The sequence below is a fragment of the Oryctolagus cuniculus genome, chromosome 2 (genome assembly GCF_964237555.1).
Source record: "Oryctolagus cuniculus chromosome 2, mOryCun1.1, whole genome shotgun sequence".
NCBI lineage: Eukaryota > Metazoa > Chordata > Mammalia > Lagomorpha > Leporidae > Oryctolagus > Oryctolagus cuniculus.
Window position 1 is genome coordinate 138,705,628 of NC_091433.1, and position 15,807 is coordinate 138,721,434.

At 40.1% G+C, this 15,807-nt stretch overlaps 1 protein-coding gene across 4 annotated transcripts in view; it reads left to right on the forward strand.

Moving 5' to 3' along the window:
* Nucleotides 1–8,929, forward strand: part of PELI1 (pellino E3 ubiquitin protein ligase 1) — a 70,736-nt gene extending 61,807 nt beyond the window's left edge. For all 4 annotated transcript variants that reach the window (XM_017340733.3, XM_017340734.3, XM_002709842.5 and 1 more), the window contains 4 exons: nucleotides 140–241; nucleotides 4,801–4,998; nucleotides 5,092–5,280; nucleotides 6,512–8,929. In XM_017340733.3, coding sequence (XP_017196222.1) covers nucleotides 140–241; nucleotides 4,801–4,998; nucleotides 5,092–5,280; nucleotides 6,512–7,078 — 1,056 coding nt within the window. In that variant the 3' untranslated portion in view covers nucleotides 7,079–8,929. The remainder of the gene's footprint in view (nucleotides 1–139; nucleotides 242–4,800; nucleotides 4,999–5,091; nucleotides 5,281–6,511) is intronic.
* Nucleotides 8,930–15,807: the final 6,878 nt, after the last annotated feature.

Consider the following 15,807-nt stretch of genomic DNA (forward strand, 5'->3'; position numbering starts at 1 on the left):
GCTAAGGCTTTTCAATAGTTATTAACCTCTCTCAAGTTTCAGGGGGTAAATGCATAAATGTGTCATATATGTGATTTACTTTTTGTACTGATTTGATTGACCTGCCTACTAATTTTTGTTACTAACGTTTTTCTCCTAGGCAATAAGCAACAAGGACCAGCACAGTATATCCTATACTTTATCTCGGGCCCAGACAGTGGTGGTTGAATATACTCATGACAGCAACACTGATATGTTTCAGGTATTACAACATTTTCAACTTTTTTTTCTTAAAAAACAGAACAGTTAAAAGTCTATTGTCTGTAACTTTTCCTATGATCAGATTAAGGATCATCATAGCTTAATAATGTATTTCATATATATGACGGGTCTTCAGAAAGTTCATGGAAAATGTATAAAAAAGCAATGCACTGATTTCAGGTTTTTTTTGCATCAAAATAAACTTTACCTTTTAATTTCATTTTTCATGAGCTTTTTAAAGTCCTTCAGGCATATTGAAAACCTCATATGTTGAATTCAGCATAACAGTAAGAGTCAAGCGTTGGGATTAGAATTTCTGGTATACGTTACTTGGCTGCTCTGTGTCTATTTCCTCCTCTATAAAGTGCTGGTAATAGAAACTCCCTCCCAGGTGTTAGGAATAAATAAGTTTGTGTGTTACATACTCAGAGCTGGGCCAGGTACCTGGAAAGCTCTTGGCAAATGTTAGCTATTATTATCAGAAAAAAAAAAAAAAGAGAGAGAGAAAAGTAATCAAGAACTATTCTGCACACATAAGTGACCTCTTGTCCACTACCTCCCACCTTCCTGTACAGGCAACAGAAAGTACAGGCAGCTTTGATTTCTCCCTCCACCCCATCCCTTGTAGCAATCCAGTGCTGATTTTTTTTTTAAACTTATAAACAAATTTCTTTATATCTTCTCGCTTAACATTGAGTATTCTAACACCTTGGGCTTTTTAAAAACAAATGTAAGTGGGATATAGTTGCCTGACATTGTTGCTCTTAAAACTAGCACCCAATGACACTTCCTTTTTTTTTTTTTTTTTTTTCCACAAATTTAAATAAAGGTAAAATGGCCTGGAGATATATTCATTTTATTTATTTGCTTTTTAAGGATTTCTTTGTTTTATTTATTTATTTATTTATTTATTTTGACAGGCAGAGTTAGACAGTGAGAGAGAGGGAGAGACAGAGAGAGAGTTATAGACAATGAGAGAGACAGAGAGAGAAAGGTCTTCCTTCTGTTGGTTCACTCCCCTAATGGCCACCACGGCCGGCGCTGCGCTAACCCGAAGCCAGGAGCCGAGTGCTTCCTCCCGGTCTCCCATGTGGGTACAGGAACCCAAGCACTTGGGCCATCCTCCACTGCCCTCCCGGGCCACAGCAAAGAGCTGGACTGGAAGAGAAGCAACTGGGACTTGTACCCGGTGCCCCAACCAGGACTAGAACCTGGGGTGCCGGGGCCGCAGGCAGAGGATTAGCCAAGTGAGCCACGGCGCCAGCCAGGATTTATTTCTTTGAAACAGTTACAGAAAGTTCTTCTGTCTACTGGTTGACTTCCACAGTGGCTGTGACAGCCAGAGCTGAACCAAGCCAAATCCAGGAGCCAGGAGCTTCGTCCCAGTCTCTCTTATGGGTGGCTTGGAGCCCTAGTGCCTGAGCCATATTCTGCTGCTTTTCTTGAGCCGTTAACAGGGAGCTAGATTGAAAGTGGAGCAGCCAGGACTCAAATCGGTGCCCATATGGGATGCTGGCATCATGGGTGGTGACTTTACCTGCTATGCCTTGACACTAGCCCCTGTATATTTAATTTTAATCAGTAGCAAAATATCTCTTTGAAGTCTTCCTTCCCCAACCCTTTCAGTGCTATACTGAATTTCTTGTAGAATACTGTCTCTACAGTTATTAAAATATGAGTATTTGTTTATATCATCCCTACTTTTACCAAAAACTTGGTCCTAGCTGTTCTACTTCCAATCCAGCTCCCTGCTAGTGGCCTGGGAAAAGCAGTGGAAAATGGCCCAAGTGCCTGGGCCCCTGCTGTGCATGTGGGAGACCTGGGAGAAGCTTCAGCCTGGCCCAGTGCTGGCTGTTAACAGCCGTATGGGGAGTGAACCAGTGGATGGAAGTTCTTTCTCTCTCTGTAACTCTGCCTTTTAAAATAATTAAAAAAAAAAAAATTAACTAAATAAAGCTAGCAGTAGCAATTAGAGAAAGACTTAACTGGTGCCGGCCACTGTGGTGCAGCAGGTTAATGCCCTAGCCTGAAACTCCAGCATCCCATGTGGGCACCGGCTTGAGACCTGGCTGCTCCACTTCCTATCCAGCTCTCTGCTATGGCCTGGGAAAGCAGTAGAAGATGGCCCAAATCCTGGGCCCCTGCACCCGCATGAAGGCTCCTGGCTCCTGGCTTCGCATCGGCGCAGCTCCAGCCGTTGCAGCCAATTGGAGAGTGAACCACTGGATGGAAGACCCTTCTCTCTCTGCCTCTCCTCTCTCTGTGTAACTCTGACTTTCAAATAAATAAATACAATCTTTTTAAAAAAAAAAAAAGACTTAACTAAAGTCTTTCTTAACATCTAGTCATTTTGGTATCTGATCTCACTCATGTAAGTGTTTTTCTTTTTATAGATATTTCTTATATAAGATTTCTTCCTTCTGTCTTGTCAATATAAGTAATGCTTTGATATCTTAAATCTTCTGCAAGACCCAGATCAAATGGCAACTCTCTGGAACAACCTCTCTTCCCAAATAAGTGCTGCTTCTGCTTGATTCTGAATATTAATCCTCAGTCCAGACCTTGGCCTACATCTTTTTATTTTGGAGAATATTTTTAGTTTCAAAGGCCTAAGGCCATTTTATGTGGATATCATTTTCCTAAAAATAAAAGTGACATCCACCCTCACTTTTTTTTTTTTTTTTTTTTTTTTTTTTTTGACAGGTAGAGTTAGAGAGAGAGAGAGAGGAAGGTCTTCCTTCCGTTGGGTCACTCCCCAAATGGCCACTATGGCCGGCGCTGCGCCAATCCGAAGCCAGGAGCCAGGTGCTTCCTCCCAGTCTCCCATGTGGGTGCAGGGCCCAAGCACTTGGGCCATCCTTCACTGCCTTCCCAGGCCACAGCACAGAGCTGGACTGGAAGAAGAGCAAACGTGACAGAATCTGGCACCCCAACCAGACTAGAACCCGGGGTACCGATGCCACAGGTGGAAGATTAGCCAAGTGAGCCGCAAGCCCGCCCACCCTCACATTTATTAACCATTTGTATCCCAAAACTATCCAACCAAAGTTTAAAGACTTTATAATTGATGATCGGCCAGAAAGATGAAAGTGTTTTATCTGAAAGTATTCTTGTGAATCTGAGCTTGCAAAGGTTGACTTTCAAGAGTCATCATCTCTCTAAAGGGTCATTCTTTTTTTCTCAGTACCCACATTTTTCAATTTGATGATATAACTTTATAGCAAATATATATCAATTTGATGATATAGCTTTATAATAAATACGTTAATGAACCAGCAATTTCTAAATGTTTATAATACCCTGAGCAGTTGTCAACTTTTGTTGTCTCTTCTAGTGATTTCCTTTTTTTAACTTACAAAATGAAATTTATTTACTAATGACTACCTCTGAAGATTTTTTTTTAAGATTTACTTATTTATTTATTTGAAAGTCAGAGTTATACACACACGCACACACACACAGAAAGAGATATCTTCCACCTGCTGGTTCAGTCCCCAAATGGCTGCAATGACCAGGGTTGGGTCAGGCTGAAGCCAGGAGCCAGGAGCTTCTTCCAGGTGTCCTACATGGGTGCAGGGGCCAAGCACTTCAGTTATCTTCCCAGGCACATTAGCAGGGAGCTGGATTGGAAGTGGAATGGCTGGGACTCAAACCAGTGCCCATATGGGATACCAGCACTTAAGACAGTGGCTTAACTTGCTTTGCCACAGCACCAGCCCGCATCTCACACTCTTATCTGAGAACACTGTCTCGCTGAAAAATGGCCAAGAACTGGTAAAAAAAAAATTTAAAACATCTAGGGATAAGGTAAATGCCACAAAGTTCACACACTGAAATTCCTTTTCTGTACTCCCTGGAGAATCCCTTAGGTTCTCACAGAAACCTTTTGAAATACTATTCTCTGAAATGTGCTGATTTCACTTCTCAACCCATGGCAGATGAAGAGTAGCTGGTTGGAGAAGAGATTTGTTGCTGGAAATAAGGATGACCAAAAGCTAGAAATGCTAGCTGACAATCTATCAAAAGAGAAATGAGACAGTCTATGATGTCTGCGTACAACCTCAAAACAAGGTTACGCAAACCCTTAATGTAAGGATCTGTGATCTTGTACACCCTTTATAGCACATGAAGATATCACTGCATTTCAGCTTATTATGCATGGTAGTTATAATGTGCTGGAGAACCTTAAAAAACTTGGCTTACATGTTCACTAGATTCTGTTAAAGAAAGTAGAATAGCACATGGTAGACATGTTTTCATATGAAAGAGTTAGTCTACAGCTATCCAGAAGTCTCAGCCACACTGAATACTTCATGCCCTGGGGGTTTCATATATTCTGTTATAAATCCCCACTTTATTCTGTGCTCTAAGTGATTACTACATCAGAGACTTTGACAAATTAGTTTTCAAGATTAATTTGGATGCCCCAAAAGTTAAGTATGGTAAGTTTGAGCTTTAGAAATTTCAAAAGTTTAATGTTTTCACCTTATGGTGCCTTTCTTGAATGAATTTTCCACTGAGTTCTTTGAATAGATTTATAGATGTTTCTTTTTTCCTTAGATTGGTCGATCTACTGAAAGTCCCATTGATTTTGTGGTAACTGACACAGTTCCTGGAAGTCAGAGTAATTCTGATACACAGTCAGTACAAAGCACTATATCAAGATTTGCCTGTAGGATCATATGTGAACGGAATCCCCCTTTTACGGCACGGATTTATGCTGCAGGATTTGATTCATCAAAAAACATCTTTCTTGGGGTAAAAAGCTTCTTTCCTAAATGATGCATTCTTTTATACACATTTCTATTTTCAAATTACAAATGAATGGAAGCTCACTACTTGTTTCTCTAGGAGAAGGCTGCCAAATGGAAGACATCAGATGGGCAGATGGATGGCTTGACCACTAATGGCGTTCTTGTGATGCATCCACGCAATGGATTCACAGAAGACTCCAAGCCTGGAATATGGAGAGAAATATCAGTATGTGGAAATGTGTTTAGCCTGCGTGAAACCAGATCAGCTCAGCAGAGAGGAAAAATGGTACATACTGAATTATAGCTTCTTATTGGCTACATTAAACACTTAGGTTAAGTTGGACTGAATGTATTATATATATTCTGAAAACTCTTAAATCTACGAGGACGCTTCCAAAAGTTCATAGAAAAGTAGAATTAAAAGATAAGTTTATATTGGGGGCTGGCACTGTGGTGTGGTAAGCTAAGCCTCTGCCTGCAGCACCAGCATCCCATATGGGTGCAGGTTCGTGTCCTGGCTGCTCTTCTTCTGATCCAGCTCTCTGCTTCTGGCCTGGGAAAGCAGTGGAAGATGGCCCAAGTGCTTGGGCCCCTGTACCCACGTTGGAGACCTGGAGGAAACTCCTGGCTCCTGGCTTCAGTTGGGCTCAGCTCTGACCTTTGCGCCCATTTGGGGAGTGAACCAGTGGACGTGAACCAGAGGAAGACCTTTCTCTCTGTCTTTCCCTCTCTCTCTCTCTCTCTCTCTCTCTCTCTCTAACTCTGCCTCTCAAATAAATAAAACCTTAAAAAAAAAAAAGATAAATTTATTTTGTTAGAAAAACTTTTAAAACCCATGCATACAAGGGGTCTTCAAGAAGTTCATGGTAAAGAAGTATTATGGAAAAACTATGCATTCCAAAATTTTTTAGCACCAAAATAAATTTTTTCTTTTAGTTCTATTTTCCGTGAACCTTTGAAGTACCCTCATGTTTCTGACACAGAGCACCAAGTCTGTCAAACACTGACGACCAAATACTTTACTAGGGGATAATACCGTAATGTCTCACTTAGGAAACTCTACTAAAGTTTATTCTATCATACAATATGATGACATTTTTAAAACCTAAGCTTTCCTAAACTGAACAGCTCTCTGACCGTTCTACTTCTGTTTATATATTTTTGACCATATTTACCTAATTAAAAATATTGGACTTACTGATTAACCGGATATTTTAATCATAAATTGTCTTTATTCCAAAGCTAAAAAGAAATACATTATTGTTCAATTTTACAACTTATTTTCAAATCTACATTTTTAATGATTGCCATCAGCATTCCTTGAATAGTCAATGATGATCCTACAAAATCTCCTTTCCTGAAAAAGGAGTGCTAAGACCAAAACTTTTACATAAAAATCTAAAATGAAGTTAATTTATTAATTATAAATTACAAATTGTGTTTTAATTACATATAAAGATTGTGTTTTATTAATTATAAATTACAAACTGTATTTTTTAATTTCTTGTCTCCCCCAGGTGGAAGTTGAAACCAATCAGTTACAAGATGGCTCCTTAATTGACCTCTGTGGGGCAACGTTGCTGTGGCGCACTGCAGAGGGCCTTTCCCACACTCCTACAGTGAAGCATTTAGAAGCTTTAAGGCAGGAAATCAATGCAGCACGACCTCAGTGCCCTGTAGGGTTCAACACACTAGCATTTCCTAGTATGAAGAGAAAAGATGTGGTGGATGAAAAGCAACCATGGGTGTATCTAAACTGCGGCCATGTGCATGGCTATCATAACTGGGGAAACAAAGAAGAACGTGACGGAAAAGATCGTGAATGTCCTATGTGTAGGTCTGTTGGTCCCTATGTCCCTCTGTGGCTTGGATGTGAAGCTGGATTTTATGTGGACGCCGGCCCTCCAACCCATGCGTTTAGCCCATGTGGGCATGTATGTTCAGAAAAGACAACTGCCTATTGGTCCCAGATCCCGCTTCCTCATGGTACTCACACTTTTCATGCAGCCTGTCCTTTTTGCGCACATCAGTTGGCTGGTGAACAAGGCTACATCAGACTTATTTTCCAAGGACCTCTAGACTAACAGCCAGTTGTCCTCCAGGACTATATTATAAATTTATAAGCTAAGTGAGTTGGGTTTTCCAACCTGTTGTCCATGTCAGTTTCTCTGCTCTGGTCATTTGCATTAAGATGAAGAATTTTTTAAAACATTTATAATAGTAGCAATTTTGAGCAAAAATCTGGGAAACTCAGCAAAGGAATTTTTGAAAGTACCAGACTTCTGAATCCTGAGTTTTGAAAATATATTTTGAGGAGAAAAAGACATAGTCTAACTTGATGCCTTTGTTAGTGTTTTTGAATCACCCATCCTCAGTGTTGAAAGTTGTTTTGTATAACTGAGGGTACTGTTGGTTCAAACTATGTTAGTTTACAGTTTGTTGCAAACATTGTAAAATACAGCAACATGTATATTAACTTTTTTATATTTATCTTTATTATAGAAAATGTCTTAGAATGTTCTTGATAGAGTAGCATGGTAATGATGGTGTCACACCTTTGGTGTGAATGGTAGCTTAGTGAGCACGTAGCTGAAGGATTTGCAGAGTTAGGAAGAAGGACAAGAGAACCTCTCTCCCCATCCCCATCTAAATATGAAATTTGGTAAATTAGAATACTTTGTAAAACCAGATTCATATTAATCACCATTGTGTAAGAGATGTTTGTTTTTAACCACATTGAAGATAATCAGGAAAGATTTTTTTTCCTTAATGTTTCTCTCAAGTGTAGTACTATAACAGAAACTTAATGCTAAGAAACATTTTATATGCTCCTTTGAATATGCAATTTAATCTAGATTATCTATTTTTCTCCCACAATAACTAATCCGTTTTTAGTATCAGCAACATTTGGCAAGTTTATTTTTTGGATATAAACTGTGGTTCATCTGTTCACTGTTTCTAGAAAAAATCACTCCCTTGAGAAAAAGCATAAATTAACAAGATAGAAGAGTGACTTGATTTGCGTTTAGAAAAAGAAATGCTCAATTAATTAATTATTCTGTATTTGGCCTTATCTAGGGATTAGAAATTCTAGCGATACAAAGGGTTGGATGACAATAGTGCCCCTGTGTTTTTTTTTTTTTTAACCTAGCAGACCAGCCTTAACTGTAGGCTTGAATCCTAAGGAGAGCTGCCACAGTGTGACTCAAGGGACTCTGGTTGGCACATGAGCACCAGTGGCATCAGAATGGAGGGACACACTTGCATGGTCTGTTTAGGCTCTAATTACAGTAAGTTCTTTGCTTTCAGAAGCAAGAGAAAGAATCTTTCCCCTGCCTCTCCTGCCCCCCTTTTTTTTAAATGTACCACAAGAAAAGTAGACAGTTGCACTACATCAGATTCTTTTTTGACACTTGTAGAAATCAATATACTTTTAGTCATTTTTTTTAATCTTTTAATTTGTTTTCCTTTAGTTTTAAAAGTTGTATAATACTTAATTGACTGTAGCAAATTTTTGTATGTGGTAGCAACAGCTTTAATTTATCCTGTTACAACACTGTTCTGAATTTTCTTTTGGTTTAAAAAACAAAACAAAACTTGTTGTTAGAAGCCATGAACTATTTTATTTTACTTCAACTGTTAAATTTTCCTTGTTTTTAAAAATGATCATTGGGTTCACTCAGGAAATGCATGTCAGGAAACTTGTATTATAAGTTTATTAGTTGTGATGTATCAATAACTGCTGTTACCCCCTTTTCCAAGAAGTATAATTGATTTTGAAGTTATCTAGGTGGTCACATGCTTTGTGACTAGTGCCAGGAAATCAAGTCCTGTGTTGTATTTGTTCTAGTCTTTTCTGTTCAGGCTATATATTGTAGCTTAATTTTTATTTGCAATTAATTTATTCAAACTAAGTAAATACTTTTCAAAATAGACATTTGAATTTGTCTCTGAGTTCATTTTTGCATAACTGAGAATAGGCAACCAGAAGTGAAGACCTGACAGACCACCCTGCACTCCAGAAGTGCTGTTCTGAAGAAGCTGAGGGGCTTGAATTTAATGTCATGCTTTAAAGTCCGTGGTTCCCTTTGGAAAGCATCTCTTACTTATTAATAAAGAAACGTGTTTGTGGTTCAATAATTGAAGACTTTTCTAAGTTCAGTCCTGCGAGAGAGCTAGGTCTTTGCAAGTTGCGTATGAGGCTATTTAAGTAGTGCCTTGGTGACCATAAAAATTTAATTTTCTTCCCAAAGTGCCTAAATTTCCTCTGAGCAGCCAGGAAAAACCTGGTTCATTTTCTATCAAATTCAAGTTTTTAAAAACTTGGGCAGTTTAAATCATTAGGTAATTTCTCTTCAAGCATTTTGGATATTAGTTCTGTCATTTTGCCAGTGCCTAGAAGAACACTTTTGTAACTCAGTTGTGTTAAGAGAATGTCAGTATTCTGGCTAAGCAGGAGAAAAAGTTGTATTTTGGTCTCTTAAATGTGCCTTCAAGAAAGATAATCCATACAGCTTAACTCTTTTCTCAAGGTAGGGTTCATATTTAAATGTTATTTAATTTGTCCAGAGAATTTGATTTCCTTCATCTAAAATGTTAAGGTCATGAAGTAAAACGTGAAGGGCAGAGATTGAGAACTAGGAGTCTTTTACCGTTGTGTCCTCTGGAAGCTGTAATTCCTTACTTCACAAATATAACAGTCTTATAGTAAAGCAGGGCTGGAATAAATAACAATAAAGTAAATATATAATTACTTCTAACATTTAAGTACTGCCACTCCACTTTTCCCTTTGGACATCTCATGAGCCATGAGCCCTCTGGTGCAGACTGAGGGAGGGTACCAGTGAAAATCCATCCACTAATTGAGAGTTTTAAGATGGACTTGATTCTGACTGTGAAGTCCCTCATCCAGTGCATCATCCTGTGCTGTCGCCCACTTTAGCCACTTCTGGTTAGTAGATCTCAGCATTCATTTCTGTTCATGCTGTAATCACTGATCTAATAGCTAATTAATTCTATATAACTGGGCTACTTTCAGAATTAGTTTTTTATAATTATAAGTAGGCTTTAATGCCTTGGTATCAAGTTTTACCTACTCATTTATATTAAGGTTTGTTTATTTTATTTTATTTATTGGAAAGGCGAAGAGATAAGAGAGATGCTCCATCTAGGTTTTGGCAGGCTGAAGCCAAGAGTCCAGAACTCCAGCCTCTGTTGCCTTCCCAGGAGCATTAGCAGGGAGCTGAATCAAGCAGAGCAGCCAGGACTTGAACCAGCAGGTAGCAAATGAGGGGCTTAACCTGTTGCTGGCCCCGTGCCTAATCAATTCTTAGGACAGATATTGAATACCCACTATGCAGCATACCTTTTTCTAAATGGAGGGATGATGTAGCAATGAGAGAAAAAAAAAATCCCTGCTTTGTAGGGTTTGTATTCTACTAGGGAAAATAGAAATGAGGAAGACAAAGTTAAAAAAAAAAATGATAATGAGCAATACTGAAGGGGCAGGTAAAGCAGGAAAGAGAGATACAAAAATGTAATGTGTTGGGAATAGGTAATGTTCGCAGTGTCAAATAGGAGGGCTGGGGCAGATCCACTGGGAAGTGGTATTGGAGTGAAGATCTGAAGGAGCCACAGGGGACTAAGTGCAGTTAGGCAGAGGAAACAGCTGTTGCAAGGACCCTGAAATAAAAAATTTCCTGGATATTTCTGAAATGGCAAGAAGGCCAGTGTGGCTAAGTGGTATGAAGAGGGGAAGAGTAGTAGGTAAGGTCAAAGAAGTAAAATGACAGAGGTTAAGCAGGGTGGCAGTGCCAGATCATGGAGGCTTTCTGGGAACTGGGTTTTATTCTGAGTGAGATGGGGAGGGGGAGACTAGATGATTCTGAGCAGGAAAGTGGTATGATCTGACTTACATTTTAATAGGATCCTGATAGACTGAAGGCTGGAGCAGGAAGACTATTTCAGCAAACCTGAAGAGAAATGATGGTTGATGGTGACTGGAATCAAATTGTTGCCAGTGGAGAAGGTCTAAAAAGTGATCAGATTCTGGATTTGTTTTTGAAGGCAGAGCTGACAGTATTTACCAGCAGGTGAGATGTGGAATGTGAGAGGAGTCAGTCATGGAAGACTTAGCCTAATGAGCCTCAGCAACTGGAAGGATAGAATTGCCAGTTACTGAATGAGTGCATTGGTGGTAGAAGTGGGGATTTAGTCTTAGACATCAAACCAAAGCTCCTGTTATATATTTGCCAAGCATAGAATTATTCCACTTCTTTTATTTTTAACTTATCAAAATCCTTAACCATGATGGTTAATATTCTCTATACATTCCCCAGTGCTAGCTTAGAAATAAACAGAAGTACTGCTCCATTGATGGTACGCTGTCATTCTTTGAAAGTTTGGACACCTCTCATGTTTCTTCCTCTGCTTAGGCTGCCCTCTAAAGAAGTGAAGTGCTATTTTCAGCTGCAGTAACTCCTGTAGTCAAAGCATTTGGATACAGTTTTCCTTCCTCCTCATCCATATGTACCGTTTTGTGGGTACTTGGTTACTGCCTTTTTTTTTTTTTTTTAAGGATTTATTTATTTATTTGAAAGTCAGAGTTACGCAGAGAAAAGAGAGGCAGAGAGAGAGAGGTCTTCCATCCAATGGTTCACTCCCCAATTGGCCACAACGGCCGGAGCTGCGCCGATCCGAAGCCAGGAGCCAGGAGCCTCCTCCAGGTCTCCCACGTGGGTGCAGGGGCCCAAAGACTTGGGCCATCATCTACTGCATTCCCATGCCATAGGAGAGAACTGGATTGGAAGTGGAGCAGCCAGGTATCGAACCAGCACCCATATGGGATGCCGGCGCTTCAGGCCCAGGCATTAACCCACTGCGCCACAGCACTGTCCCCAGTTACTGCCTTTTAGTTTTTTGCATCTTGATATTTTGCTGCTTGAATCTTCTTTGGCAGTGACAGGGTACAAATAATAGTTTGTGTTTAATGTTTTATTAAAAATATTCATGTGCTTAAGGAAAATGGAGAATTTTTATGTTTGTTTTCTAAGTTCAGATTTTATTTTTTTATTTTTATTTTTATTTATTTATTTATTTATTTTTGACAGAGCGGACAGTGAGAGAGACAGACAGAGAAAGGTCTTCCTTTACCATTGGTTCACCCTCCAAAGGCCACTGCGGCCGGCGCGCTGTGGCCGGCGCACCGTGCTGATCCAAAGTCAGGAGCCAGGTGCTTCTCCTGTTCTCCCACGGGGTGCGGGGCCCAAGCACTTAGGCCATCCTCCACTTCACTCCTGGGCCACAGCAGAGAGCTGGACTGGAAGAGGGGCAACCGGGACAGAACCAGCGCCCCAACCGGGACTAGAACCCCGGGTGCTGGTGCCGCAGGCGGAGGATTAGCCTATTGAGCCACGGCACCGGCCTAAGTTCAGATTTTAATATCTAATTTCCCTGAAGGAGGTATACCTGTATTTGGTAATTGTCCTAAAGATTCCTATCCAAACATTGTGTTGGGTGATGCAGTGGAAATGCTAGGTTCTTCAGGTTGGTGTTAGATTGTAAACTCAGCTAATTCTATCAAAGTTAAGCCACAGCATAAAATAAATTCCTCACAGGTAGCATTGAGAGTTGGCTGTTTGCCAAGCACTGTATTGATTGTACCACATTAAGGATATTACTAATATTTAAAATTCAAAACAACCCTCATGAGGTAGGAACTGTTATCTCCATTTTACTGTGGCATCCAGCCACAGCAGTGTAACTTTCCTGCAGCTTTTGAATAGGATATGGTTCCCCAACTCACGTGGAAAGATAAATCTAAAAGTCATAAGTAGATAGTACTGTTAGGTAGGAAGTCAGAAATGAGTTTGTGTGTGTGTGACAAAGGCCTAAGGAATGGACATCTAGGTCCAGCATCCGCATCTCAAAGTCATCCCAATAACCTTCCAGATGCAGCCCACTCTCTGCACTTCAAACGCCCTGCCTGGATCCTGATGACCTTCCAGGGGGTCCTGCCCCTTCTACCCGATAACCATCCTTCTCTAAGGCAGGGTGATGCCAGCCAGGCTTCCCCTGTCTGATAACTTCAGGGGGAAAACTCAGAAAGGAATTTTTCGTATTTACATCCAACAAGTCCTTTGTTCGGGAGGAGGAGAAGCAGAGGGGGAGAGAAGGCAAGACCCATCCCCTTAAAAATCCCAGCCTAAATGTGCACTGCGCACTCTCTCTCAGGGCCTTTCTGGAGAGGTGCCCATCTGTTCTTACGGATGTCCCTAAAATGTCCCTACCCTAATAAACCTTTCCACGTTGCTTTCCCCTGCTCTCTGTCTCACGCCTGAATTCTTTCTTGCGCAAAGACAAGAACTCTTTGCTTCTCCAGTAACAATTTGTGTGTGCACAGTCAGCATATTTTGCTGCTTTCCCATTTTAATGTATCATGATCCCCAGCACACAGTAGATGCTCAGAAATGATTTCATAATGATCAGAGAAAACTCTGAATCTAAGGTAACAAAACACTCTGAATAGGAATATTAACAAAAATAGTCAAGAGGCGGACCTTTAGCCTAGTAGTTAAGATGCCTGTTGATTTGCTGGCATCCCATATTGGAATGCCTGGGTTCAGTTGGAGTACTCCTAATTCCAGCTTTCTGCCAATGTGAACCCTGGGAGGTAGCAGTGATGGCTGAAATAAATGTGTTTTCCTTGGCGGAAGACAACACAAGAAGGAAAAAGGTGGAGATACTATAAAAAGTAGGAGGTTGGCAGGTAACTAGAGGGGATTTTGGCAATCAGAGATTAAGAAACCAAAGTCTAGTATAAACTGAAGTGATTACTGACTGACAAATGTGGTCTTAGAAACTCAGCCCCTATAGCTGTCCTAATACCCTTGATTGTCATAAAGGTGAGCTACTGAGGTTCAGTTACATTTCCTTGCTTTGCTGAAGCAGAGGTAAGTATGCAGCATTTTAGTTATTTTTTTAATTATAAGCATCTGCAGAGAAAACACAAACTCATTCTGTGAACAGCAGTTCACAAATGTTGGGGACAGCAGTTCCTAAATGTAGGGGATGGTCCACTTTAGATTTCACTGAACTGAATGGCTGCCCGGTTAGGAAATGAAAGATGGGAGTAGGGACAGATCGCATCAAGAAATGTCCAGCAGTTTCACTTGGGCACTCTCCAATGTGACAACTCAGTAACAGGGCTCTCATTTTGTTTTTGTATTTATTGTGAAGCTAGGACAGTAGTTTTACAAACCACACCTCTGCAAATACTCTTCACTTCCATGGACTTGTCAGTTGACCTTGGAAAATTGCTTAATTGAAACAGATAGTAATGTCTCGTTAAAATGTGTATATAGCCCAGCAACTCAAGAAAATCTCAGTTCACAATACTGCCGAATAACAGTAACCTGAGAACCTGAGTGCTCATAAAGTTCAGTCATGAAGGGCAGATCCCTCTGTGGAGAGGCAGGAGTTGAGTAAGGTCAGGGGTACCCGGACAAAAGAATGAGGTTCCCACAATCTGTCAGGTATCTGTAGTGAGGAACTCCCAAAACCGGGATGATTCAGGAAGGGCAGCTGGAGATAGAGTGGGAGGAATTCCCCTTCATGGGTCTTGGTCATTTTAGAATCCCTGTGGTAGTAATTCCTTCCAAAGTTGAGTGTGGGGAGGGAAGAACAGGCAGTTTCTTAGGTACCTCTCCCTGCCTTAGTTATTGTAATTTCTAATAGTAATTATACTGCATGAATGCAGATGTTCATTGCATTTTCCATGGATTTTATTCAAGGAACTCAACTGCAGCAGAAATTCCTGAATCAAGTACACTATGCAAAGTTAGCATGTTGTTGCAGAGGTAATATAATATAGCTGTGAAGTGACTCTTGTCATATGATGCAAAAAAAGTCAAATATAGCACTCCTAGGATGTGGTCTTCTGCAAAGAAGAATTCAAAGGACATTTTTTGCTTTGGTACATGTTACAGGATTTTTAAAGTTTAATAGTTAACAATCAAGAGTTTAGTGGAAGGCTTTTATGGTTTCATTGTTGCTGCTGACTTCAAATATAGTCATATTTATTTACCAAAGTGTTTTAATTCCTCTTTAAATACAAAAGGGCCATTGAAAATATTGTCTGGGTGGAATTTCACAAATACAAGGAATTCTTCAGCCTAGGCAGGAGTCCAAGCCTTAATCCAGTCTGGCCTCAGATACCAATCCTTAGATGTTCCTTTATCAGAGTAGGTAACAATGAGCAGTTATTCACTGTAAATAAACAAGAGACTAAGTGAGTGAGGGGAGTCAGAGTATCAAGATAAGCAGTCTGCCTTACGGAGAGGTTCAGTTCTGAAGCCAACATTTCCTGTGATTTTGTCATATTCTTTTATGTTTAACTTCTTGGCCCTATCTGTGGTCATGAATCTGGTTAATTGCTATTCCATGGAAACCAAATAATCCAACCCTTTAGTATCATTAAATTAATACTCATTCTACTTCATCTTAGTTCCTGGGATCTTTGGTGCTAATCCTATGTGTAGAATTAGACTTCTAACAGCAGATGGCCTCAGACTAATAAACTTACAGCCTTTTCATTTGGGGAACTCTGTGGCCTTATTGAAATACTACAAAGAGCATGTTAAGTGAATTACAAACTTATGTTCAGTTATGGCTAATGGAAATAATAAATTATTCATAGCTGAAACACTTCTCTAGTTTACGGGACAGAGTACAGAGCAGTGACCCAACACATTGAATTCTCCAAGAACAAATTCCAAGGACTTGTCCCTATTAGCTGATACTGGGATTTAATAAT